Source organism: Trematomus bernacchii, unplaced genomic scaffold (genome assembly GCF_902827165.1).
Source record: "Trematomus bernacchii unplaced genomic scaffold, fTreBer1.1, whole genome shotgun sequence".
NCBI lineage: Eukaryota > Metazoa > Chordata > Actinopteri > Perciformes > Nototheniidae > Trematomus > Trematomus bernacchii.
This window is the reverse complement of record NW_022987910.1, coordinates 5,954,024-5,974,070: the sequence shown is the minus strand read 5'-3', so window position 1 is coordinate 5,974,070 and position 20,047 is coordinate 5,954,024. Positions and strand designations below refer to the sequence as shown.

General features: G+C 39.5%; 3 protein-coding genes across 3 annotated transcripts; 2 read left to right on the top strand and 1 right to left on the bottom strand.

Annotated features, from left to right (window-relative positions):
* Nucleotides 1–6,158: 6,158 nt before the first annotated feature.
* LOC117470479 (pleckstrin homology domain-containing family F member 2-like) lies at nucleotides 6,159–8,203 on the top strand. The gene is given in 3 exon segments (XM_034115271.1): nucleotides 6,159–6,858; nucleotides 7,766–7,960; nucleotides 7,963–8,203. Coding segments are annotated over 3 exon segments (624 nt in total). The 5' UTR covers nucleotides 6,159–6,611; the 3' UTR covers nucleotides 8,145–8,203.
* LOC117470561 lies at nucleotides 8,176–15,370 on the bottom strand. The gene is made up of 5 exons (XM_034115382.1): nucleotides 14,993–15,370; nucleotides 14,817–14,867; nucleotides 13,311–13,518; nucleotides 12,331–12,691; nucleotides 8,176–8,195 (listed from the first exon to the last, which is right to left on the bottom strand). The coding sequence occupies exons 1-5, from the start codon at nucleotides 15,085–15,087 to the stop codon at nucleotides 8,176–8,178; spliced, it is 735 nt and encodes a 244-aa protein (XP_033971273.1). The 5' UTR covers nucleotides 15,088–15,370.
* Nucleotides 15,371–15,374: 4 nt separating this feature from the next.
* On the top strand, nucleotides 15,375–19,178 carry LOC117470279 (coiled-coil domain-containing protein 106-like). The gene is made up of 2 exons (XM_034114989.1): nucleotides 15,375–15,597; nucleotides 18,585–19,178. Exons 1-2 carry the CDS (start codon nucleotides 15,429–15,431, stop codon nucleotides 18,899–18,901), a joined length of 486 nt encoding a protein of 161 aa, XP_033970880.1. The 5' UTR covers nucleotides 15,375–15,428; the 3' UTR covers nucleotides 18,902–19,178.
* The last annotated feature ends 869 nt before the right edge of the window (nucleotides 19,179–20,047 follow it).

The following is a 20,047-nucleotide window of genomic DNA, read 5'->3' as shown; positions in this document are numbered from 1 at the left end:
TACACTGATGGGTCCTCCACAGTCCTCCACGGCTCCTTCGTGGATGCATTTCCGGCAACAGTGATGTTTCAAAGAGTCGAGACGCACGGCCGGACTTATCTCAGCCAATGACAGCTCTGCATGCATCCCCTGGATATTATTTTATTAACTGCTTTCATCGCGACGCGATGTTTACAGTGAGAACAGCTGTGAGGTCCGTGCAGAAAGCAGAGCAGTGTGTATAATATATATCACTCAGTATAACAGGCCTACTCTCTTTATTTGCTTTAGTTTAGTAGATATCTACAAACAAAGTCGATATTTTTCTAAAACCATTTAGTGCTTCACATAATAAAATACACAACGGCTGTAGCCTGATTATATGCTTTAGGAGCTGTAGGTGCGTGTGTGTAGTGTAGGTGTGTGTGGTACAGTGTGTGCGTAGATGCAGCGGACAGACAGGTCTCAGTTGGTTTGGTGTCCTCTGCTTACTTGTAATACTTGTAAATAAAACTTTTGGCCCGTCATTTATTTCCCTCATTGTAGCGACCAGAGAGGGGAGAGGGGGGGGATATATCCAGTCTCTGATAGTGTTACGTTATTATGAGAGTGCTCTGTTTGATTCTGAAATTGTATATATTTATATAAATATATACATATATGTGTGTGTGTGTGTGTGTGTGTGTGTGTGTGTGTGTGTGTGTGTGTGTGTGTGTGTGTGTGTGTGTGTGTGTGTGTGTGTGTGTGTGTGTGTGTGTGTGTGTGTATGTCCGCATCTGTAGCCTGTTATTGTCTCATTATACCGCACTGTGAATGAATTAAAAGTAAATATATAAGTCGTCATGAACACATCTGTCCATCAGACAGAGGGCTGCTGTGCCTCCTGTCATCATTAATGGACGTCTCTTTAAAATGACCGCTCAGAGGAGAGGAGTTCTCATTTCTCTAACCGCCTGCTGCTTCCCCTCCTCTCTCCTCGGTTCCCCTCCTCGGCTCCTCCGCTCGCATCTCCTGTGGGCGGGACTAAGTCTCGAGGATAGGAGTCGAGGAGGGGAGTCGAGGAGGAACATTTGAAGACATGAGAAAGGGCCCAGGTCCCAACAAACCAAATGTGGGACAAGGAGGATGTTTGTGCGGGACAATGTGGGACACCCTCTCAACACCCCCCCCCCCCCCCCCCCCCCCCTTCGGGATAAATAAAGTCTTACCTATCTATATTCTGACTAGATATTAGACAAATATACTTGGCAAGATTTCGAGTTTTTGTAGTGCATATCTTTTTATTGCATTAATGTGATTCATGCCAAACGTACTGTATAGTCTCTCAGAGTGTCATTATCATCATATATGTACATACAAGAGAATGTGAAATATGTATTGATTTACTGTTTACTTAAGAAAAATATTTTTGCACACCTGCAGAAATGATCCCAAAAACAATAAAGCACTTACAATATATGTCAAGGATGTCTGTTATTTTCTTTATTATTAAGAGTCATGTTAGATGCATCAATATACTTTTTTTTGTCATGGTTCATTCAGAGTTTGTTTATGGGGCCGTTCATTGGTCCAATCTTAGTGCTCTATTAATAGTTGTCGAAGGTACTTGTTTGTTGTAACTTGGTTGCTATATTAAGATTGTTAAACTCTTCCCTGTTGTTTTAGGACAAGTAAAGCACTCTCAGTGATGACGCTAGGTGTTGTTTTTGGATTATCTCATCGTGAAGGACTTCTTGTATTTGCCAAGCAAAGACAACAATAATCTGCTGACAGTCAAATCTGTGTCCAAGTCTTAACATTGAGTGTCAATCATGATGAAGTCCAAGCTATGCATGTCCCCCAAATAACTCATGCAGCAATAATGAAGCAACACCAAAATGTTGAAAATGAACCTCAGCTCCTATAATATTTCTAGAGTAAATACAAATAAAAGAAAACAGACACCTTAATTTTCCCATTGAACCAACACACATACACACAATGATTCAATGTATTATAAAAGCCTAGCAATCTAGGGCCTAGTGACCTATATATAAAAGTGTCTTATGTATCAAATCAAAGCACTTCCATAGTATTTACATCTTTATGCTCTTGCATCGCAGGATTTGAGTTTTGGTAGCCTAAGCTTTGTAGATAATAATTACCTGTGTTACTCAGTGAGGTCAAATGTGAACCAAAACCTAAGTCACTACATTTCTTTTTAACGTTTTTAAATACTTGGATCAGGAGGGAAAGAGAGGGAACTTTTTTTGCTGAAACTTTCTGAGTCTCTTAACACACAAGGGAGACATATATATGTATCAAAGACATTAAAAAGTGCATTTTGCATAATAGGGAACCTTTAAATGATTGTGTTGTTCAATTGAGATCACATCACATGTGGCGTTTCTCGAGTTATTTTACATTATATAATTACAGGTTCATCTTTTAAGCTCAAAGTTTTGTTCAAGAGTCCAAGAATATTTGACCAGCTTGTATGAAATGAACACATTTGATAGAAACAACAATAACAAAAATAATGGGATTGAACGTGTACAGTGAGACAAATATAAAAACACCAAGAACTATAAATACATACATCTTCTATTTCATACCATGGGTTATTTTATTTATGGAATTCAGTGTTGATTAAAACATAAAATGAATAGATACCAGACTTTTAGTAACCAACATGTCATACAGTAATGAATATATACTGTATATGTTTACACAGTGATACACACGTAATAATTAACATTTTTATTTTTAAATCAAGTCTTTTTAAATCCTAATTGTAATCCTACTTGTATTATGAAAATGAGTTGCAGGCGAACTTGAGCTCCAGGAGAAAACCCTAAATATGAATGTTCATGACCTCAGTTTTCTTCATATTTACTGCCAGTACTTTTGTACTATGTGCAGCTGTTGTTGTATTTTTTCAGTCTGAGACAGTAGAGAGCACCATCATCAGCATAAAGCAGAAACTTCACCTCATTATAGAGAGACCAGCAGCAGCACATTGCTCCAACCCAACAAGATTTAATTCATATATACATTAAATAACGTTTACATTTAAACCCTGAGCTTTGAATACTTTAACAGCTCTTATGAAATCATCACATTTTTTGAAAAACAACAAAAACAAAACAATGTAATTGAACCCAAAAGTAGAAACACCAAGAACAATCTGTACAAAAATATTCTATTGTTGTTGTATTTATTAAATTCAAAGTTGTTTAAATCACAAATAGAACAGATACCGGTACTTTAGTAACCAAAATGTCATAAAGTAATGAATATAAACTGTATACGTTTACACAGTGAGGCATACACATAATACATTTAATTAACATTTTATTTTAAAATCAATTCTAAACACAACTAAAAAACACTAAATATGAAAATGGGAAGGAAGGGGGGGGGGGGGGGGGGGGGGGAGTGATGTAGGAAGAAAGAGGTGAGGGAAATGGAGGAGAGAGTTTGGGGTGAAGTGAGGGGAGAGTATGGAGGAAGTAAGTAAATAAAGGATGGAGTAAGGTGAGAGAGGGTGAGGTAGCAGGAAGTAGGTACAGTTAATGGGGGAGGGACTTAATAGTGAGTTTTTTTACATCTATTATAGAGATTGTGGGAAAACCTGAGCTCCAGGAGAAAACCCTGAGTATGAAAAGGGGAAGGCAGTAGGGGGTGAGGTAGGAGGAAGGAGGTGAGGGGAAATGGAGGAGAGAAAGAAGAGAGGAAAAGGCAGCTACTGATGTCCAGCCATCTCCTTCTCTTGCATCTTGCGTAGCATTTTCTGCAAAATGACGTCCCTTTCCTCAGTCATCCTCCTGCGAGCGAATAATCCTCTGCTCTTATTCTTCATGTGAAGACAGAGGTCCTCCAGAAGTGTCTTTTCGTCCTCCATCTTCTTCTCTTTGGCCTCCCAGCTCAGTCGCGTCTGAGCGAGGTCGTCCTTCTCGTCCTTCACCTGTTTCAGTTGAGTCTCCATCAGATGAACCTTGGTCTCCCAGCTCTGGAGTTTCTGGGTCAGTTGTTCTGAGAACTCTTGCATCTGGTCTTTAAGCGGCTTGACATCCGTCTCCCAGCTTCTTTTTATCTTGGCCAAATGATTCTTTTGCTTCTCCACCTGTTTTAGCTGAGTCTCCCAGCTCTGGTGTTTTTTGGCCAAATCTTCAGAGAACTTGTTCTCCTGCTTATCCAGGTTATTCAGCAGCTGCTGGACTCTCATGTCCATCTGTTCGTCATTGCTCTGGTTTTTCTTGACCAGGTTCCTCATGGTTTCGTTGGCCTGTTCTAATTTTGCCTGAACCACTTTCAATTCATTCTTCCCGATCAGGTGTTTGTGAACCAGGTTGTAATTCTTCTTCTCTTCCTCTTGAAATTTGGTCTCCATCCAATGAACCTTGGTTTCCCAGCTCTGGTCTTCAAGCTGCTTGACATCCGTCTCCCAGCTTTTTTTGATCTTGGCCAAATGATTCTTTTGCTTCTCCACCTGTTTTAGCTGAGTCTCCCAGCTCTGGTGTTTTTCGGCCAAATCTTCAGAGAACTTTTTCTCTTGCTCATCCAAGTCGTTCTCCAGCTGCTTGACTTTCATGTCCTTCTGTTTGAAATCGAACTCCCAGCTCTTGTTTTCCTTGATCAGGATATTTATGAATTCCTTGACCTTTTCAAATTTTGGCTGAACCACTGTCTCCCCGATCAGCTTTTTCAGAACCAGGTTGTCCTTCTTCTCTTCCTCTTGAAATTTGGTCTCCTTCTCTCTCATCTGGTCTTCAAGCTGCTTGACATCCGTCTCCCAGCTTCTTTTTATCTTGCCCAAATGATTCTTTTGCTTCTCCACCTGTTTCAATTTGGCCTCCACCTGTTTAAACTCAGTCTCGAGGGTCAGGTTCTTCTTGGCCAGGTCGTCCTTTTCCTGAGACACCTTTTTTAGTTTGGTCTCCATCGGTTGTTGGTGTTCAGGGATCTTTTCTCCCTGCTTTTCCAACTGGAGCACCAGCTTTTGGACTTCCTTCTCCATTGCTTTGATTTTACAGGTCTGGTAAGTGTTGTTTCTCATCATCTGTTTAAATTTCAACTCCATCTTTTGTTTTTCCGTCTCCAAGGTGTGGTTTCTAGCGGCCTGGTAGTTTTTCTCGTCCACTACATACTGCATGTCTTGTTTTCCATTCTCCCATCTCTGTTGTATCTCGGCCAGGTCCTTGGTGGACTTGTCCGGGCTCTGAAGGAGTTCTTCCTCTCTTCTTTTCAGCAGGTTTATGGTCACCAGGTTCTCCTCCAGCTGCTGCTTGTGTTGAGCCTCTTTAGTTTCCATCTCCTCCTCCAGAGCGCTGTATCTTTCCTCCCAGACTGTCACACACTTAAGGAGTTCATCTCCTCTCATCACCAGCAGTTTTACGGACTCTGCGTCAAACTGCAGGAGACTCTCATCGTTCTGGATGTCGGATGTCTCCATGTTGCTCTGGTCTGACATTGTTCCCTCCATGGCACTGTCTGTGGACTTGTGTTGTGTGTAGGGATAAAAATCTATGTGTCTACGTGATACGTGTTTTGTCTAAAAAACTGTAAAGTTTGTTTGCTCTGACTGAATATGTGTACCACTCACCGCTCTGAACTGAACAACTGAATGAGATGACTGGAACCCAGAGCTCTTGCTATGCCAAGATCTAAGCCACCTGTGATGTCATGTGATGATGTCACAGATTCTACTCTCAACTGTGATGTCATTCCGTTAGGGTCACATGTGATTCCGTTAGGGTCACATGTGATTCCGTTAAGGTCACATGTGATTCCGTTAAGGTCACATGTGATTCCGTTAAGTTCACATGTGATTCCGTTAAGTTCACATGTGATTTCGTAGTAAATGCAATTAATTTGTCCCACTTTATGACTTTATAAGCAGAATAAATGTTGTGCTTTAAGGTCTTTACAGTTACACAATGCAAATATTTAATTTTATTAATTTTATTTATGTTGTTTTGAGTTAAAGGTCAAGGCCTCTTTGTAAGCACACATGTTTTTTCTGTTTTTATTCATACAAAAATATAATTATGTATTATAAGTGCATTATTTGTGTGTTTGTTTCTACTTAGACACACTTAAAAAATACTAATATTATATACAGATTACTAGATTTAAAAAATAATAATCTTAATTTAAAAAATAACAACAAAAAAAAATGTGTGATGCTTTTGGGCAAAACCTAATAACTGAATGCCTCCTTTATTGCTGACAGGATTTCATGATTTCATGACTTTATAAGCCCTATAAATGTTTGTGTTTCGAATACTTTACAGTTACACAATGCAAATATTTAACTTTCATACATTTTCTCTATATTTTTTTTAACTCAATGGTAACAAACCTCTTTGATAGCACAAGTGTCTTTTCTGTTAGTCTTTCATTTTTGTAATTATTTCAAGGATAAGAACTTTGGGTTCTAGCATTCCCAGACCATTTACATGCACAAAAACCTATAACACACTACAGGAAAGGGAAAACCCCCCAAATCAGAATAAGGCCTCATATATAGACATTACAATTATAACTTAACGATAGTTTATATATACAGTCTATGATTGCGACACATGCCTGTATAAAACAAGTGAGAGATGGCTCTTCTGTGATTTCAGTGCTACACATATGATTTCACCATGATGGATCTGGTAACGTTTGAGAAGGAGAACTGTGAGCGTATCCAAGCCGTTGAGACTTCATTCGGCCCGGCAGGGAGGCCTCTATCCCAGCCAGGGAGAGTTCTGGTGGGTCAGGGTTGTCTCACAAAGCAAGGGCGTAGGAAGCCAGAGCCTAAAGTTTTCTTTCTGTTCAACGACATGCTGGTGTACGGCAGCATCATCCTGAACGGCCGCTGGCACAAAAAACAGAAAGTCATCCCTCTAGGTAAGCAGAACCCTAGATCTAGTCCGACAGATTCAAAAGATTTGATTAAAAGGTTTTATTGTCATATGAACAAAGCTACAGTGGAGAAATGGCAATGAAATTCTTCTGAGCTGAGCTCCTCCAACAATGCAACATGTATAATAAAATACAAAAATACAAAATAAAAAGTAGTGCATTTAGTCTATATCTAGATAACGATGATATGATGGTATGTATACCTCCGTAGAAGCTTTAGTGATGAAGTATTCTTTTATTTTTTTGCCTTGTTGTAACTTTATATTCACGTGCAATATATATCTGCAACAGCAAAACAATGGAGGTGCATGGAATTTGCGAAAAGTATGATGCACAAAACAATGACAACTTATCCACATGCTACCTCAAGAGCAAATTGCAGTTCGCCAATTCTGGAAATACCGATTACATTTGAGCTTGGTCAATGTTGTTCTACAGTTCTACATTGTAGAAATGTTTTCCAGAAAAAGACAGCAATACAACCCTTTTATGGAGGAAATAAAAAAAAGCATATCTTCATTTACTATTAGTGTAAATAAGTGTGGATAAAAGAACAGTTTCTTTTAAAACACAGGGGGATGATGGAAATACCAATTACATTTGAGTTTGGTCAATGTACTTTTTTAATGTTTGAAACACTTTCTGTTTAACTGTGTTGTATTGATGCACCTGAAGAAGTTTCAAAAGTTGTTATCCCAAAGCCTTTAAAATTATATTATCAGTATAGCTGAATACCACATGGATAAAGTCAGAAAATATATTTATTTAACAGCAATCAACTCAACTAAAATGACAAATATCCGCCTCAAGTCTTTCTGGACAAGCGTGTTGACCACGCCATAGTATCCATGTGTTTTTTGGACTGTTAACAATATCTTCCCTGTCATTCCAGAGGACATCATGCTAGAGGACCTGGAAGACAAGGAGGGATTGAGTAACAAATGGCTGGTCCGTATACCATGCAAGTCGTTTTTTGTGTCCGCAGATTCGCTCGAAGACAAGCAGGCCTGGATGGAGCTCATTGGAAACTGCCCGTTAAATCTTCTGCAGCGGCGTGGCAGCCAACACGGATCCACTTTTGAGCCGCCTATAAATGTATGCGCTGCTTCAACAACTTCACTCACATCAAACGCCGACACCACTGCCGGAAATTTGGCTTTTTGGTCTGCAATGCATGCTCCAAGCAGCGAGCAGTGATAGACCACATTCACATGCTACAGTGTAGTTATGGCAATGGAAATCTTAGGTCACAGGCTCCTAGCAGGAAATAAAGCTTGTTCAAGGTTTGTGTGAATACCTTTGTCAGTTAGTGACGGATGCATCTACACAAAGAAAATATCACATTTCACACTCTCTACAGGGCAAACAATTGGGGGAGGGGTAGACACATAGACACACACACACACACACACACACACACACACACACACACACACACACACACACACACACACACACACTCACACACACTCACTCACACACACACACACACACACACACACACACACACACACACACACACTCACACACACTCACTCACACACACACACACACACACACACACACACACACACACACACACACAGGGCACACAAATACACAAATGTAGATATGTTAAAATCACAGAGGTGTGTGTGTGTGTATAGACTTAAAACACTTGTACATGCTGGTAATATTAAGATGCATACTGCACACACACACTAACACACACACACACACACACACACACACACACACACACACACACACACACACACACACACACACACACACACACACACACACACATACACACACACACACACACACTAACCTAAAACTTCTCCTTGTTCTTTGATTGCAAAGCCAGACAAATTATACTTTGTCCGTCAACCGATCACATTTCCCTTATGCCAGTTAGCCAATAAAGCTTTGTCGCAAAGTTTAAATGTGTTTGGACAGAAACAACTGTGGGATACAAAGACCCACACACACCCACATACACTCACACACACACACACACACACACACACGCACACACACGCACACACACACGCACACGCACACGCACACACACACACACACACACACACACACACACACACACACACACACACACACACACACACACACACACACACACACACACACACACACACACACACTTTGGGGAAACATCAGTGAGGACATACTGGAACTAGAAGAAACCACTTCTCAGATGTAGATCTCAAAGTTGCACCAAAGCACAGATAGGCCCACAGGAAGCAGCTGGTAAACGATAAGATGCTGAGCAGAGACCTTTTCACTGACTAACAGTAAACATAGCGAGAATACGTTAACATAGCAACAATAACCACCAACTCTGACGATAAAAATAGCTACAGTAGAATGACCATATTTCTGAAAAATAATAAAAAAGGTACTTAACTTCAGCGGTGCATACAGTATGTGCTGAAGTTTATATTGCACTTACTAAAAAGGTCACACACACACACACACACACACACCTGTTGTATGAGCCCCTAGGCCTAGAGAGAGAAAGAGAGGGGTTAAACAGGTGGAGATATATTTCACATGGCGACAATGTAAAGATTTTGTAGAATTGTTTTAAGCATAATTGCCAGGCAGCTAGATTGGCCATCCAGAACATTAAAGTATTAGACTCTAAAAATCTTTGCGTCCGAATAAATGGGAATTAAAGCAGCTTCATAAATGTGTGGCAGCGACTAATATATGAATTACGCTAAGATAAAGGTGAAAATAGTGGGAGTAGAACATTGGACTGGGATGCTCCATAAGACCTTCTCTACAAGTCACTCAATGAATGATTTTCATGTAAACTGAAGTGCTTCATGTTTGCATGACATATAAATCAAACAACAGCACCACCTAGCGGACACAGTCAGTCCTCTTGAGCTTTACACCATAGATTCCAGCGTAATTATCTTAAACTCTTGGCGTCACTTTGCTAGAAAAAGTGGTGGGGACCATTTTTGGTTTACATTACTTTTTTTAAAGTGCAGTGCTGCTGCACATTTGACATGTTCTATTAAAGGTTTAATAACATGTCCAAATGGCACATCTTGACACTAAACCAGTGTTCTTGTTTATTACATTTCTTTCTGCACGCTATTTTTCTAAAACATTTCTAAGTTATACTTTTAAAAACTGATTGTTTGTTTGTAGCCTTTATTTAACCAGGTTAAAAAATCCCATTGAGATCAACGATCTCTTTTTCAAGGGAGACCTGCGGTACATTGGTTACACATAAAAACAACAGAAAACAAAAAGGACATCACAACATAATTGATGGGGACAAAATTGGCCATTTCAAAAAGTTGGGGGCACATGTCCCCAGCGTCCCCAGAGCAAACGACGCCTATGTGGCCCAATATAACTCGGTTTGTAATGATTGTGTATGGTACACCACTGTGGCATTGTTTGGCTCTGTTGTTTTCTTTGCACAAAAATCCTTAATAAATTATGTTTGTTTTAACTGAATTCTGTAGAGGAATCTTCAGAATCGGAATTATTTACTATTGAACTTGGTTTATTGACAAGAAGAGTTCCATTTACAAGGAGGTTGCTTTTGTGTATGCTACTGATGCAGAGACAAAAACATCAGATTATCACATATCAATCAACAGTAACCAGTTTTAATAATATTGGCCCAGCTGGAATACATAGGAACAATAATAACTCAATAAATACATTTATTATGATTGTATTATTAAAAAGGCAGGTACATACTGCACAGGGTGACCAGGTCCCAACAAACCAAATGTGGGACAAGGAGGATGTTTGTGTGGGACAATGTGGGACACCCTCTCAACACCCCCCCCCCCCCCCGTTGAAAATGTACGAGCGGTGATTATTTGCGGTACCGAGGTGGGCCGGTCGAGAGTCCCGGGCTGATTTGTAGTCCCAGTCCGCCGCTGCCCACGGGTAAATGTCTTCCCAGTCTTTGTTGTATGTGCATCTTCTTCTTTTCTTAGCTGTAGTTTCAGTTTCCTCCATTTTCCATAACCTGCTGCGTCGCCTGCGTTATTGACTTTCATTGTTGTTGTTTGGCGGGGCCGCGGCGGTGTGTGTGTGAGTGAGTTACTCTCATTGGTTAACACTTGACCAGCACCCGCCGTGTCTTACAGTTTGATTGACAGCAAACACAGCTCCGTGATGATAGCCTTACCTGCTTTCTCAACAGCCATTGGATAAATCTGATTTTAGAAAAGCGTTTTAGCCAATCAAAATGAAATATGCGGGACATTGTCTCAATTTGCGGGACGCACCAAAAGTCGTGAAAATGCTGTGCAGTCCCGCGCAAAGCGGGACATCTGGTCACACTAATTACACATGTATTTTCTCCTTGTAGACTTACAGACACTCACACCGACGCACAAGACCACTCGTTTTACTCCAACACAGATCAGAGCATGACATTAGGTATTTTCAACAATGCAGACATTTTTTGGGTAACACTTTACAATAAGGTACACAAAATGTGCTTAGTTACTGCTTAGTTACTGAGGAACTACTAGGTAGTTAATGGTTAGTTAATGAGTAGTTCCTCAGGGACTGCGATTGAGGAACTGATGGTTAGTTACTGGTAAACAGACTGGGGGTACTGCATTAACGAATCATTCGTTAATGGTTAGTTAATGAGTAGTTCCTCAGTGAACTGATGGTTAGTTACTGGTAAACAGACTGGGGGGGTACTGTATTAACGAATCATTCGTTAATGGTTACTTAATGAGTAGTTCCTCAGTGACTTCGATGGATGGTTAGTTAGTTACTGGTAAACAGACTGGGGGTACTGTATTAATGAATCATTCGTTAATGGTTACTTAATGAGGAGTTCCTGGGAGACTTTCATTGAAGCAATGGTCCGCTGCAGCAGGGCACTTTTAAACCATCTTCGGCTGGCTTGGGTCCCACACTGGATCAACTGGTGGAGGTGGATCCGACTCACGTTTTACTGCTTAAGTCATCATTATTTACCTTACCATTACTTAGGCCGTTTGGGTACGGTAAACTCAAGGAACTCAAACAAAAACAGTAGTTACCCATTACCTAATGCTTACTTGACCATTACAAAAACAGTAGTTACCCATTACCTAATGCTTACTTTACCATTACAAAAACAGTAGTTACCCATTACCTAATGCTTACTTGACCATTACAAAAACAGTAGTTACCCATTACCTAATGCTTACTTTACCGTTACAAAAACAGTAGTTACCCATTACCTAATGCTTACTTTACCATTACAAAAACAGTAGTTACCCATTACCTAATGCTTACTTTACCGTTACAAAAACAGTAGTTACCCATTACCTAATGCTTACTTTACCATTACAAAAACAGTAGTTACCCATTACCTAATGCTTACTTGACCATTACAAAACAGTAGTTACCCATTACCTAATGCTTACTTGACCATTCATTAAGCAGTATGTGTCCCCTCAAGTAAAGTAATGCTCTTCAGAGTCTTCTCTGTGCGGTTTCCTCGCAGTCTCCAGACCTGTGACTTGTATGTTGACCAAGCCCGCTCAATGTTTTGGGTGTGGGCTCCTGTGACTGGGTTCACAAATGAACGGCTGTGGTTCACAGAGAAATGGACAAAGCCACTTTCTGTGATTGCAGTGATGTATGCCCTCCACATGTCCGTTATCACCGTGGTCCCTTGGCGAACGTATTTTGTGACCAGAGGAATTAAGTGGCGCCTCGATCTCTGTTTCACCAGCCTCAGGATAGGTCTTCTCCTTGTTCCTCTGATGCCCAGCATACCAAAGACCCATTTTCTCCTCCTCCACGTAGGACCGAATCTTCCCCTACCATACTGTAATAAAGCAGTGAAAAAGGACAACAAAATTATATAAAAATAAACATCAGTAATTTCAATTGATAAACAAAGTGAAATGTGTTTGTTATTTGCGTTCTTTTACAATTTAAAAATATTCACTTCCTTTCTCAAAAAAGAAGAGAAAAATATTAAAATGTAGTGGTACAAACAGAAAAGGCTGTTTAATTTTATTAAGTTAAAGTTTGCTTATTTTGCTGCAAGAAACATGAAACGGTAAGATAGATATTGGAATTAGATGATATATAAATAGATTATGCCCTTTTAAAATGTTAGTAATAAAATGTAAGAATATAGATTTATTTCCTTATTGATTAATGATCTGATTGGATGAGATACTTCTTAGCTTCTAAATTCTTTTTTCTGTTATTTGACTGTGTATACAATGTGAAGCTGGCTCTCTCTAATGTATACTCTGTCTTGGAAGCCTAAGCACACCAGTCATAAGGGTGTGAATGACACAATTATAAAATTACATTACTTTGCTCAGTCATTTGTTAATCTCTGACCTTAAAAGATATGTTATTATTTCACCTTGAAAAACAAAGTTTTTAGTTTTAGTGAGGCCAAAGGCTAAGGCTCTGTAGTTTATACACACCTTCCTTTTGTGGTAGAAGTTGCTTTCGTCCAGCATGACAAATTCATTTGGTCCTCCAAGTCTTTGCTTTCCCCTCCTTTCTCTCCTCTTGATTGCACGCTTGCAGACCTTCCTCAACTTCTGGCTCATTTTTGACAGCGTGCGACTGCTTCCTGCCACGCCATCCTGCAGCATGTCCATTTGCCTTAGCTGCAGTCCCTGGGAAAATCTGTTAAAGATCAATATACAATTACTAAATATGAACAAAAACATATGAAGACGAACGCATTCAGCACCAGTGGCTAATGTATTAATTATATAATTCACATTAGACATTTGTTATTACTCAAAATGAAACAGAATATTTTAATGTTGCTAATTAATTGTATCTATCAAGTTTTCCTATATCATAGCATCTACGCATGTATTTTTAAACTATTAGAATAATCACACATTTAAACATTCTGAACCCATTTTTTTGTTGAGGAACATTTTTGAATGCAGGAATTTTACTGTAACAGAGTATTCGTACACTCTGGTACTTCTACTTTTACTCTAGTACAAGATCTGAGTACTTCTACTCAAGTGCAATATCTGAGTACTTGTGTTTTACTCAAGTACAATATCTGAGTACTTCTACTTTTACTCAAGTACAATATCTGAGTACTTCTACTTTTACTAAAGTACCCGATCTGAGTACTTCTACTTTTAATCAAGTACAATATCTATACTTATACCACCTCTGTTTATAGCCTATGAAAAAATTAGAAAACGAAGGCTAAAGCTAATGTTAGCAGATAGTGACAATGTATCCTAGTTAGCTAGCTCAACGATTCCTTAAATAATATTGCGACAGAAACATTTTTTTGTTCACATCACGCTCTGCTGCTCCAACAGGGAGCTCTACTCTGAACACCCGAACGGTAAGGCGATATGGGTCCGTTCTTATTGTGCATCCATGGGTAAAGGTAAAATCTTTATAGTCTATGGGTAAAACGCATGTAGTACTGAACACGTAACATGAACGTGCCGGGCGGCGCGGTCCCGTGGGTTAGATGCGCGTTCATAATGCCGAGGGAAATAACTCTCGAATATTGTCATCAGAGTCCGGCGCAGTTTGTTTGTAGCCTTTATTTAACCAGGTAAAAAATCCCATTGAGATCAACTATCTCTTTTTCAAGGGATACCTGCAGTTCCTGGGGCTTGGTGTGAAAGCGACGCCAATGTGCCCCGCCACACCTCCAAGCCGCCTGCGTTGTGAATTGCCAAATAACTAGCATTTAGTCCGCTAGCTCAATGCTAACATATAATGGATAACGGAATTGACGCGCTAACTGAAATTAGCATTTAGATATCGGCAATGTTAAACAACAGTCAACATGCTTAAAATAAACGTAATACTTACAGGCATTCATTTGCTGTGCTCTGAGGAAATGACTGATATTATTGATGAATTAATATTACCTGTAAATGTATTTCATCCAGCTGAACAAGGATAATTTGCTCCTCTCAAACAGGGACACACACCTCACTGACTTCTTCGTCGTTTTCCCTCTGTGTTTTTTACGTCGGCACTTCCTACAAAAGACCAATCGTAAATTCCTAGTCCTTTTTTCCTGATAAAGAACTTATCTTTGTAACATGACATATCAGTAAACAGAGGAAGTCATCGTTAAAACCCGTGCTAAAAATGTAAGACTTACCACTGCAGTCCGTCGACGTTTGAGTGTTTCTCCAGTTTCCTCCTCTTTTTGCAGAGTTTGCATTTCATTTTTCCTTGAAGCAATTCCATTTTCATTAAAAGTCTGTTTGGTGTGCAGTGTCATGATAACCTAAAACCATAGACTACTGCGGCGTTACTACGCGTTACTGCGGCCTGTCCACAAACCCTAACACCCAGCGTAGTTCAAGATGTACTGCCGCTGCCGGGCCAGACCGGAAGTTGAAGCACAGCGAACTCCGCCGCGGAGCGCACTAGTGCCCTAGCACCCTGATCCTCATTTCTTGTTCACACGATTCAAACCAATAGTTTTGATGTTTTTAATCAGGTATTTCATCTTCCTTGTTAAATTGACAAAGCACAGCTTCTGTATCTTCACTAATATACAATTAAAATATTAAAACCGTAATAAAGTGTTAATGCGCTGCAAATCGGGATCCGGCTGGAGCACTACGCAAGACACGCCCCTTCATAGCATTCACGTGCTACGATTGGCCATGAGCCTGTCACGTGCATCTCGGCTGAAAATGGACATGAGGAGAAGCAAACGAAAGAAGATGGGGTCCCGCAAGCGTTTGTTGTCAGAATGTAAGTATGAATTGAAATTTCTTTTTTATTTGAAAAATTAGTAACACTGCTTCGCGAAATCATCTCAATTGACACATGTATTACACTTTTTGTTCTGTGCTATCTGATTTGAGGTTGCTAGCTAAACCACGAGGACCCACCGTGACACAGTTGTTACATAATAATAATAATAATAATAATACATTACATTTATAAAGCCCCTTCCTGGAGCTCAAAGCGCTTACATGACATTTAAATGTTCTGTAAAGTTCCTTATACAGCTTTAGACTTGTTTTTATCTCATAAAGTCCTTAAGTGACACACCCTGAACAGTCTGGTGGGTCATGTGCTGGGCTAACACATGTGACAGAACTAGCTACATTTCAGAGGCTTGTTTTTGGTTGCTAAAGGTACAAATCAAGCCATTTAAGAATTAAAATGCTTACATAACATGTCCTTTGTTACATTTAACCTGTTAACATTTCTTGATCAAATTGATATGAAACAAATTAGATAAAAATCGCTGTGACACTGATGTCACATCGGGACATTAACCTTAAACTTTCACAGTAAATCTGGAGTAACACATATGTCACAATTAGAAATATGATTATGATCTGCTCAGTTAATTTAGCTGATCCAATTATATTTAGTTAATATATTCTTTATTCTTCAATTCAAAGAATGTTCAAACAAATTTAAATCAAAAAATCCTCCTCATTCATTAAGTTATAAATAAGAGTTACTTTAGCATTAAATGAACTTTAATGTGACATTGTCAGAAATGTGGTCTATTTAGTCTAAATTATGTTCCCCTTAATTTCCCCAAAAGTAGAAATGGGTCTGGGTTCTTATGGGTTAAATTAGTTAAATTGTTAAATAAGTAAATGACATTAGGGCGCTAGAAACGAGAGTATTTTATTTTAACACAGCATTGTTTTTTGCGTTCAAAATTAAAACAGGCTAACCTTTTAACGCTGATTTGGGTGACTTGTGTAATTCGTGGAGAACCGAAGAGTTTTCGTTTTGGGGGTGTGGGGGGTCCGACTCACAGACTGACGGACAACGGAACGCCGCTCCAGCACTTCAAATATTGCAGTACCCATAAGGATGCCTTATACATGCCGCAGTTTTTGCGTGGCTGTGTCTTTAGTTGTAAGCCCATTGGCGATCTGTTGTTATTAGCATCTGGTTAGCTAGCTAGCTATAAAGACATTTTTCTACAACCAGGTGGAAGAGAGCTCTCTCCTGACAGACTGAGAGGCTCAAATAACCTCAGCTCAGTGAGGTTAAGGCACACCTTGATATGATCATTATAGTCAGGGGTGCACACAACTTTCTCAGTGAGGTACTCAGATGAGTACCTGGAGTCAGTGTTTGGTACTCCAACTTCTGGCGATTGTCAACGGGGGGGGGTGGACTACAGCACTTCGCGATTGGGGGGGGGGGGGGGGGGGTGGTGGTAGTGGGGTACAGAGCTTCGTGACCCGCGGAGCGTGGGAACGTTGTGATCAGCTGTTTTAGCGCAGGGCTGCTGTACAGACCGACGTTAACAGCAGCCCTGTCTGTGCACACGGAGACCGACTCTGTCGTCCGGTGATCTCACCGCCTTCTGGAAAAGCTTCACAAGTACGTCGGTACTCAAATGCGCTTTGTGACACAAGTGACGGTATGCATTTCAGATTGTTGCCGCGCATGTACCTGCGTACCAGTTATGTGCACCCCTGATTATAGTTATATAAAAAAAGAGACTAAATGAAAAACAGGTATAAAATACTTTGACAGTAACAAAAACGTTTTTTTAAATAACAAGAATACAGTTTAAAAAGGGAGTGATTTGTAAAATATCCATAAAGAAAAAGAGAAATCTGCTTACAGGTCTGTTTCATATGGGTGTGCACCAGATTGATGCATTTAACTTCAACATTTAAAAACAAATTTGCACACATCTTGTGTCCATATCTTTCTGTTTTGGTGGTCATGCCACAACCGTGTATGCATGCATGCGCGAGTCATGGTAAAATATCTGGATTAAGAGGTTGCTTTTTCTTTGCACAGCATGAAAGAAAGGCGAAATGAATGGGCTGTGATTTTAGTATTTTTAAGCAGAAATTGAGTTCAATCATTTGTACAGCCCTTGGAGAAAGTTGTAAAAATTGAAATGGCCCTTGAGAGAAAAAAGTTCCCCACCCCTGATCTAAATAATAATAAAAACCCTTGATTTGTAACTTAACATCTCTGTCTCCTATTGATCAGAGTATATTATAAAGAATAGCCAGTTAATTGAAGCATTATAGCTCAGGCCTTTGTCAGATGGTATATTACGCTGTTTTTTCTGTTTCGAATAGTTCTCTCTTTTTTCACCATACGTGTGTTTGCATCCCTGAATATAAGTAGGCCTATAATGTTAAACAGAACATGCTGTGATGTCGCTCTGTTCAGAGTGACACCAGTGTTTCCAAACAACTCCATCTCTGTTGGTCTCTGCACGCTTACATTAACCTGCAGTGTCAGATTTTTCAAAAAAAACAGGGAGAGCAGCTTCTCCAAACTGTTCCATTTAAAGGCTGCTGAGACATGAGGATGCCAGGCTAAAACTTATTGATGCGTTATAAATTAGAAACGGAGCAATCTCGATATAGCGTTAAATCCACATTGTGGATCGTCTTATCAGTTATCTCTATTAAACATGATTGGATAAAAGTAGAGCTGATTGCCCAAACCTAACTTCTGTATATAAAGGTACACACCCCAAACACAATAACTAACATTTAAACATTACTTTGAGCAAAGCTACACGACTAGTAATACCTTTACACTACACCAATTCATTACACAATTTTGTATGTAAGGATTACACTACCACTATATAACACTAGTACAAGAATATTATCAATACTAATAAACCCATATCCAAACTGATTTCTGCACTACAGACATCATTAGGATAGGCAACAACAAAGTACTGTTGTTAAATAGTTAAATATTTGTCTTTTTTTCTGTTTCAGTCCTGACCCCAGAAGACGCCATAACCCGCTACAAGCGTGTTCTTGAGGCGGTGAACAAGGGCAACAATAAAACGGCGGCTTACAGAGCGGTAGGAGTGGACCGCAAAACCATTGCCGACACTGCAGGAATTGCAGAACTGCATGCCGTGAACCCGGGCATCTTCCAAGATATCCGGGGAACACTGAAGAAGGGGGAAACCCTTCTCCGTTTCTCTGAGATGTGTAAGTCTGCCATAAAGGACCAACATTTAGAGGGGAAGGTCCAGGACTTAAAGACGAATGGAGGACTATTATCCATTAATCCAAAGGGGAAGTGAGGAAGGAATGGATGTTTTTTTGCTTTGCACTTGTTTTTAGTTTTTTTTTATAAAAAGTCGTTTTTATTTACATTTTTCTTTTTTTTTATGTTCATCCTTGTTTCAATAAAAATGTAAAACTTCAGTGGCTGTAGATCCGTCATTGTCATCAACAGTGTTTGTTTGTTTGTTTGTTAGTTAAACTGCTTAACTAATGGTAAGATAATGGTGAGGTAATCATTAGTTAATGGGTAACTACTGCTTAATGAATGGTCAAGTAAGCATTAGGTAATGGGTAACTACTGTTTTTGATGCCTTACTTTACTTGAGGGGACACATACTGCTTAATGAATGGTCAAGTAAGCATTAGGTAATAGGTAACTACTGTTTTTGATGCATTACTTTACTTGAGGGGACACATACTGCTTAATGAATGGTCAAGTAAGCATTAGGTAATGGGTAACTACTGTTTTTGTAACGGTAAAGTAAGCATTAGGTAATGGGTAACTACTGTTTTTGTAACGGTAAAGTAAGCATTAGGTAATGGGTAACTACTGTTTTTGTAATGGTAAAGTAAGCATTAGGTAATGGGTAACTACTGTTTTTGTAACGGTAAAGTAAGCATTAGGTAATGGGTAACTACTGTTTTTGTAATGGTCAAGTAAGCATTAGGTAATGGGTAACTACTGTTTTTGTAATGGTAAAGTAAGCATTAGGTAATGGGTAACTACTGTTTTTGTAATGGTCAAGTAAGCATTAGGTAATAGGTAACTACTGTTTTTGATGCCTTACTTTACTTGAGGGGACACATACTGCTTAATGAATGGTCAAGTAAGCATTAGGTAATGGGTAACTACTGTTTTTGTAATGGTCAAGTAAGCATTAGGTAATGGGTAACTACTGTTTTTGTTTGAGTTCCTTGAGTTTACCGTACCCAAACGGCCTAAGTAATGGTAAGGTAAATAATGATGACTTAAGCAGTAAAACGTGAGTCGGATCCACCTCCACCAGTTGATCCAGTGTGGGACCCAAGCCAGCCGAAGATGGTTTAAAAGTGCCCTGCTGCAGCGGACCATTGCTTCAATGAAAGTCTCCCAGGAACTCCTCATTAAGTAACCATTAACGAATGATTCATTAATACAGTACCCCCCAGTCTGTTTACCAGTA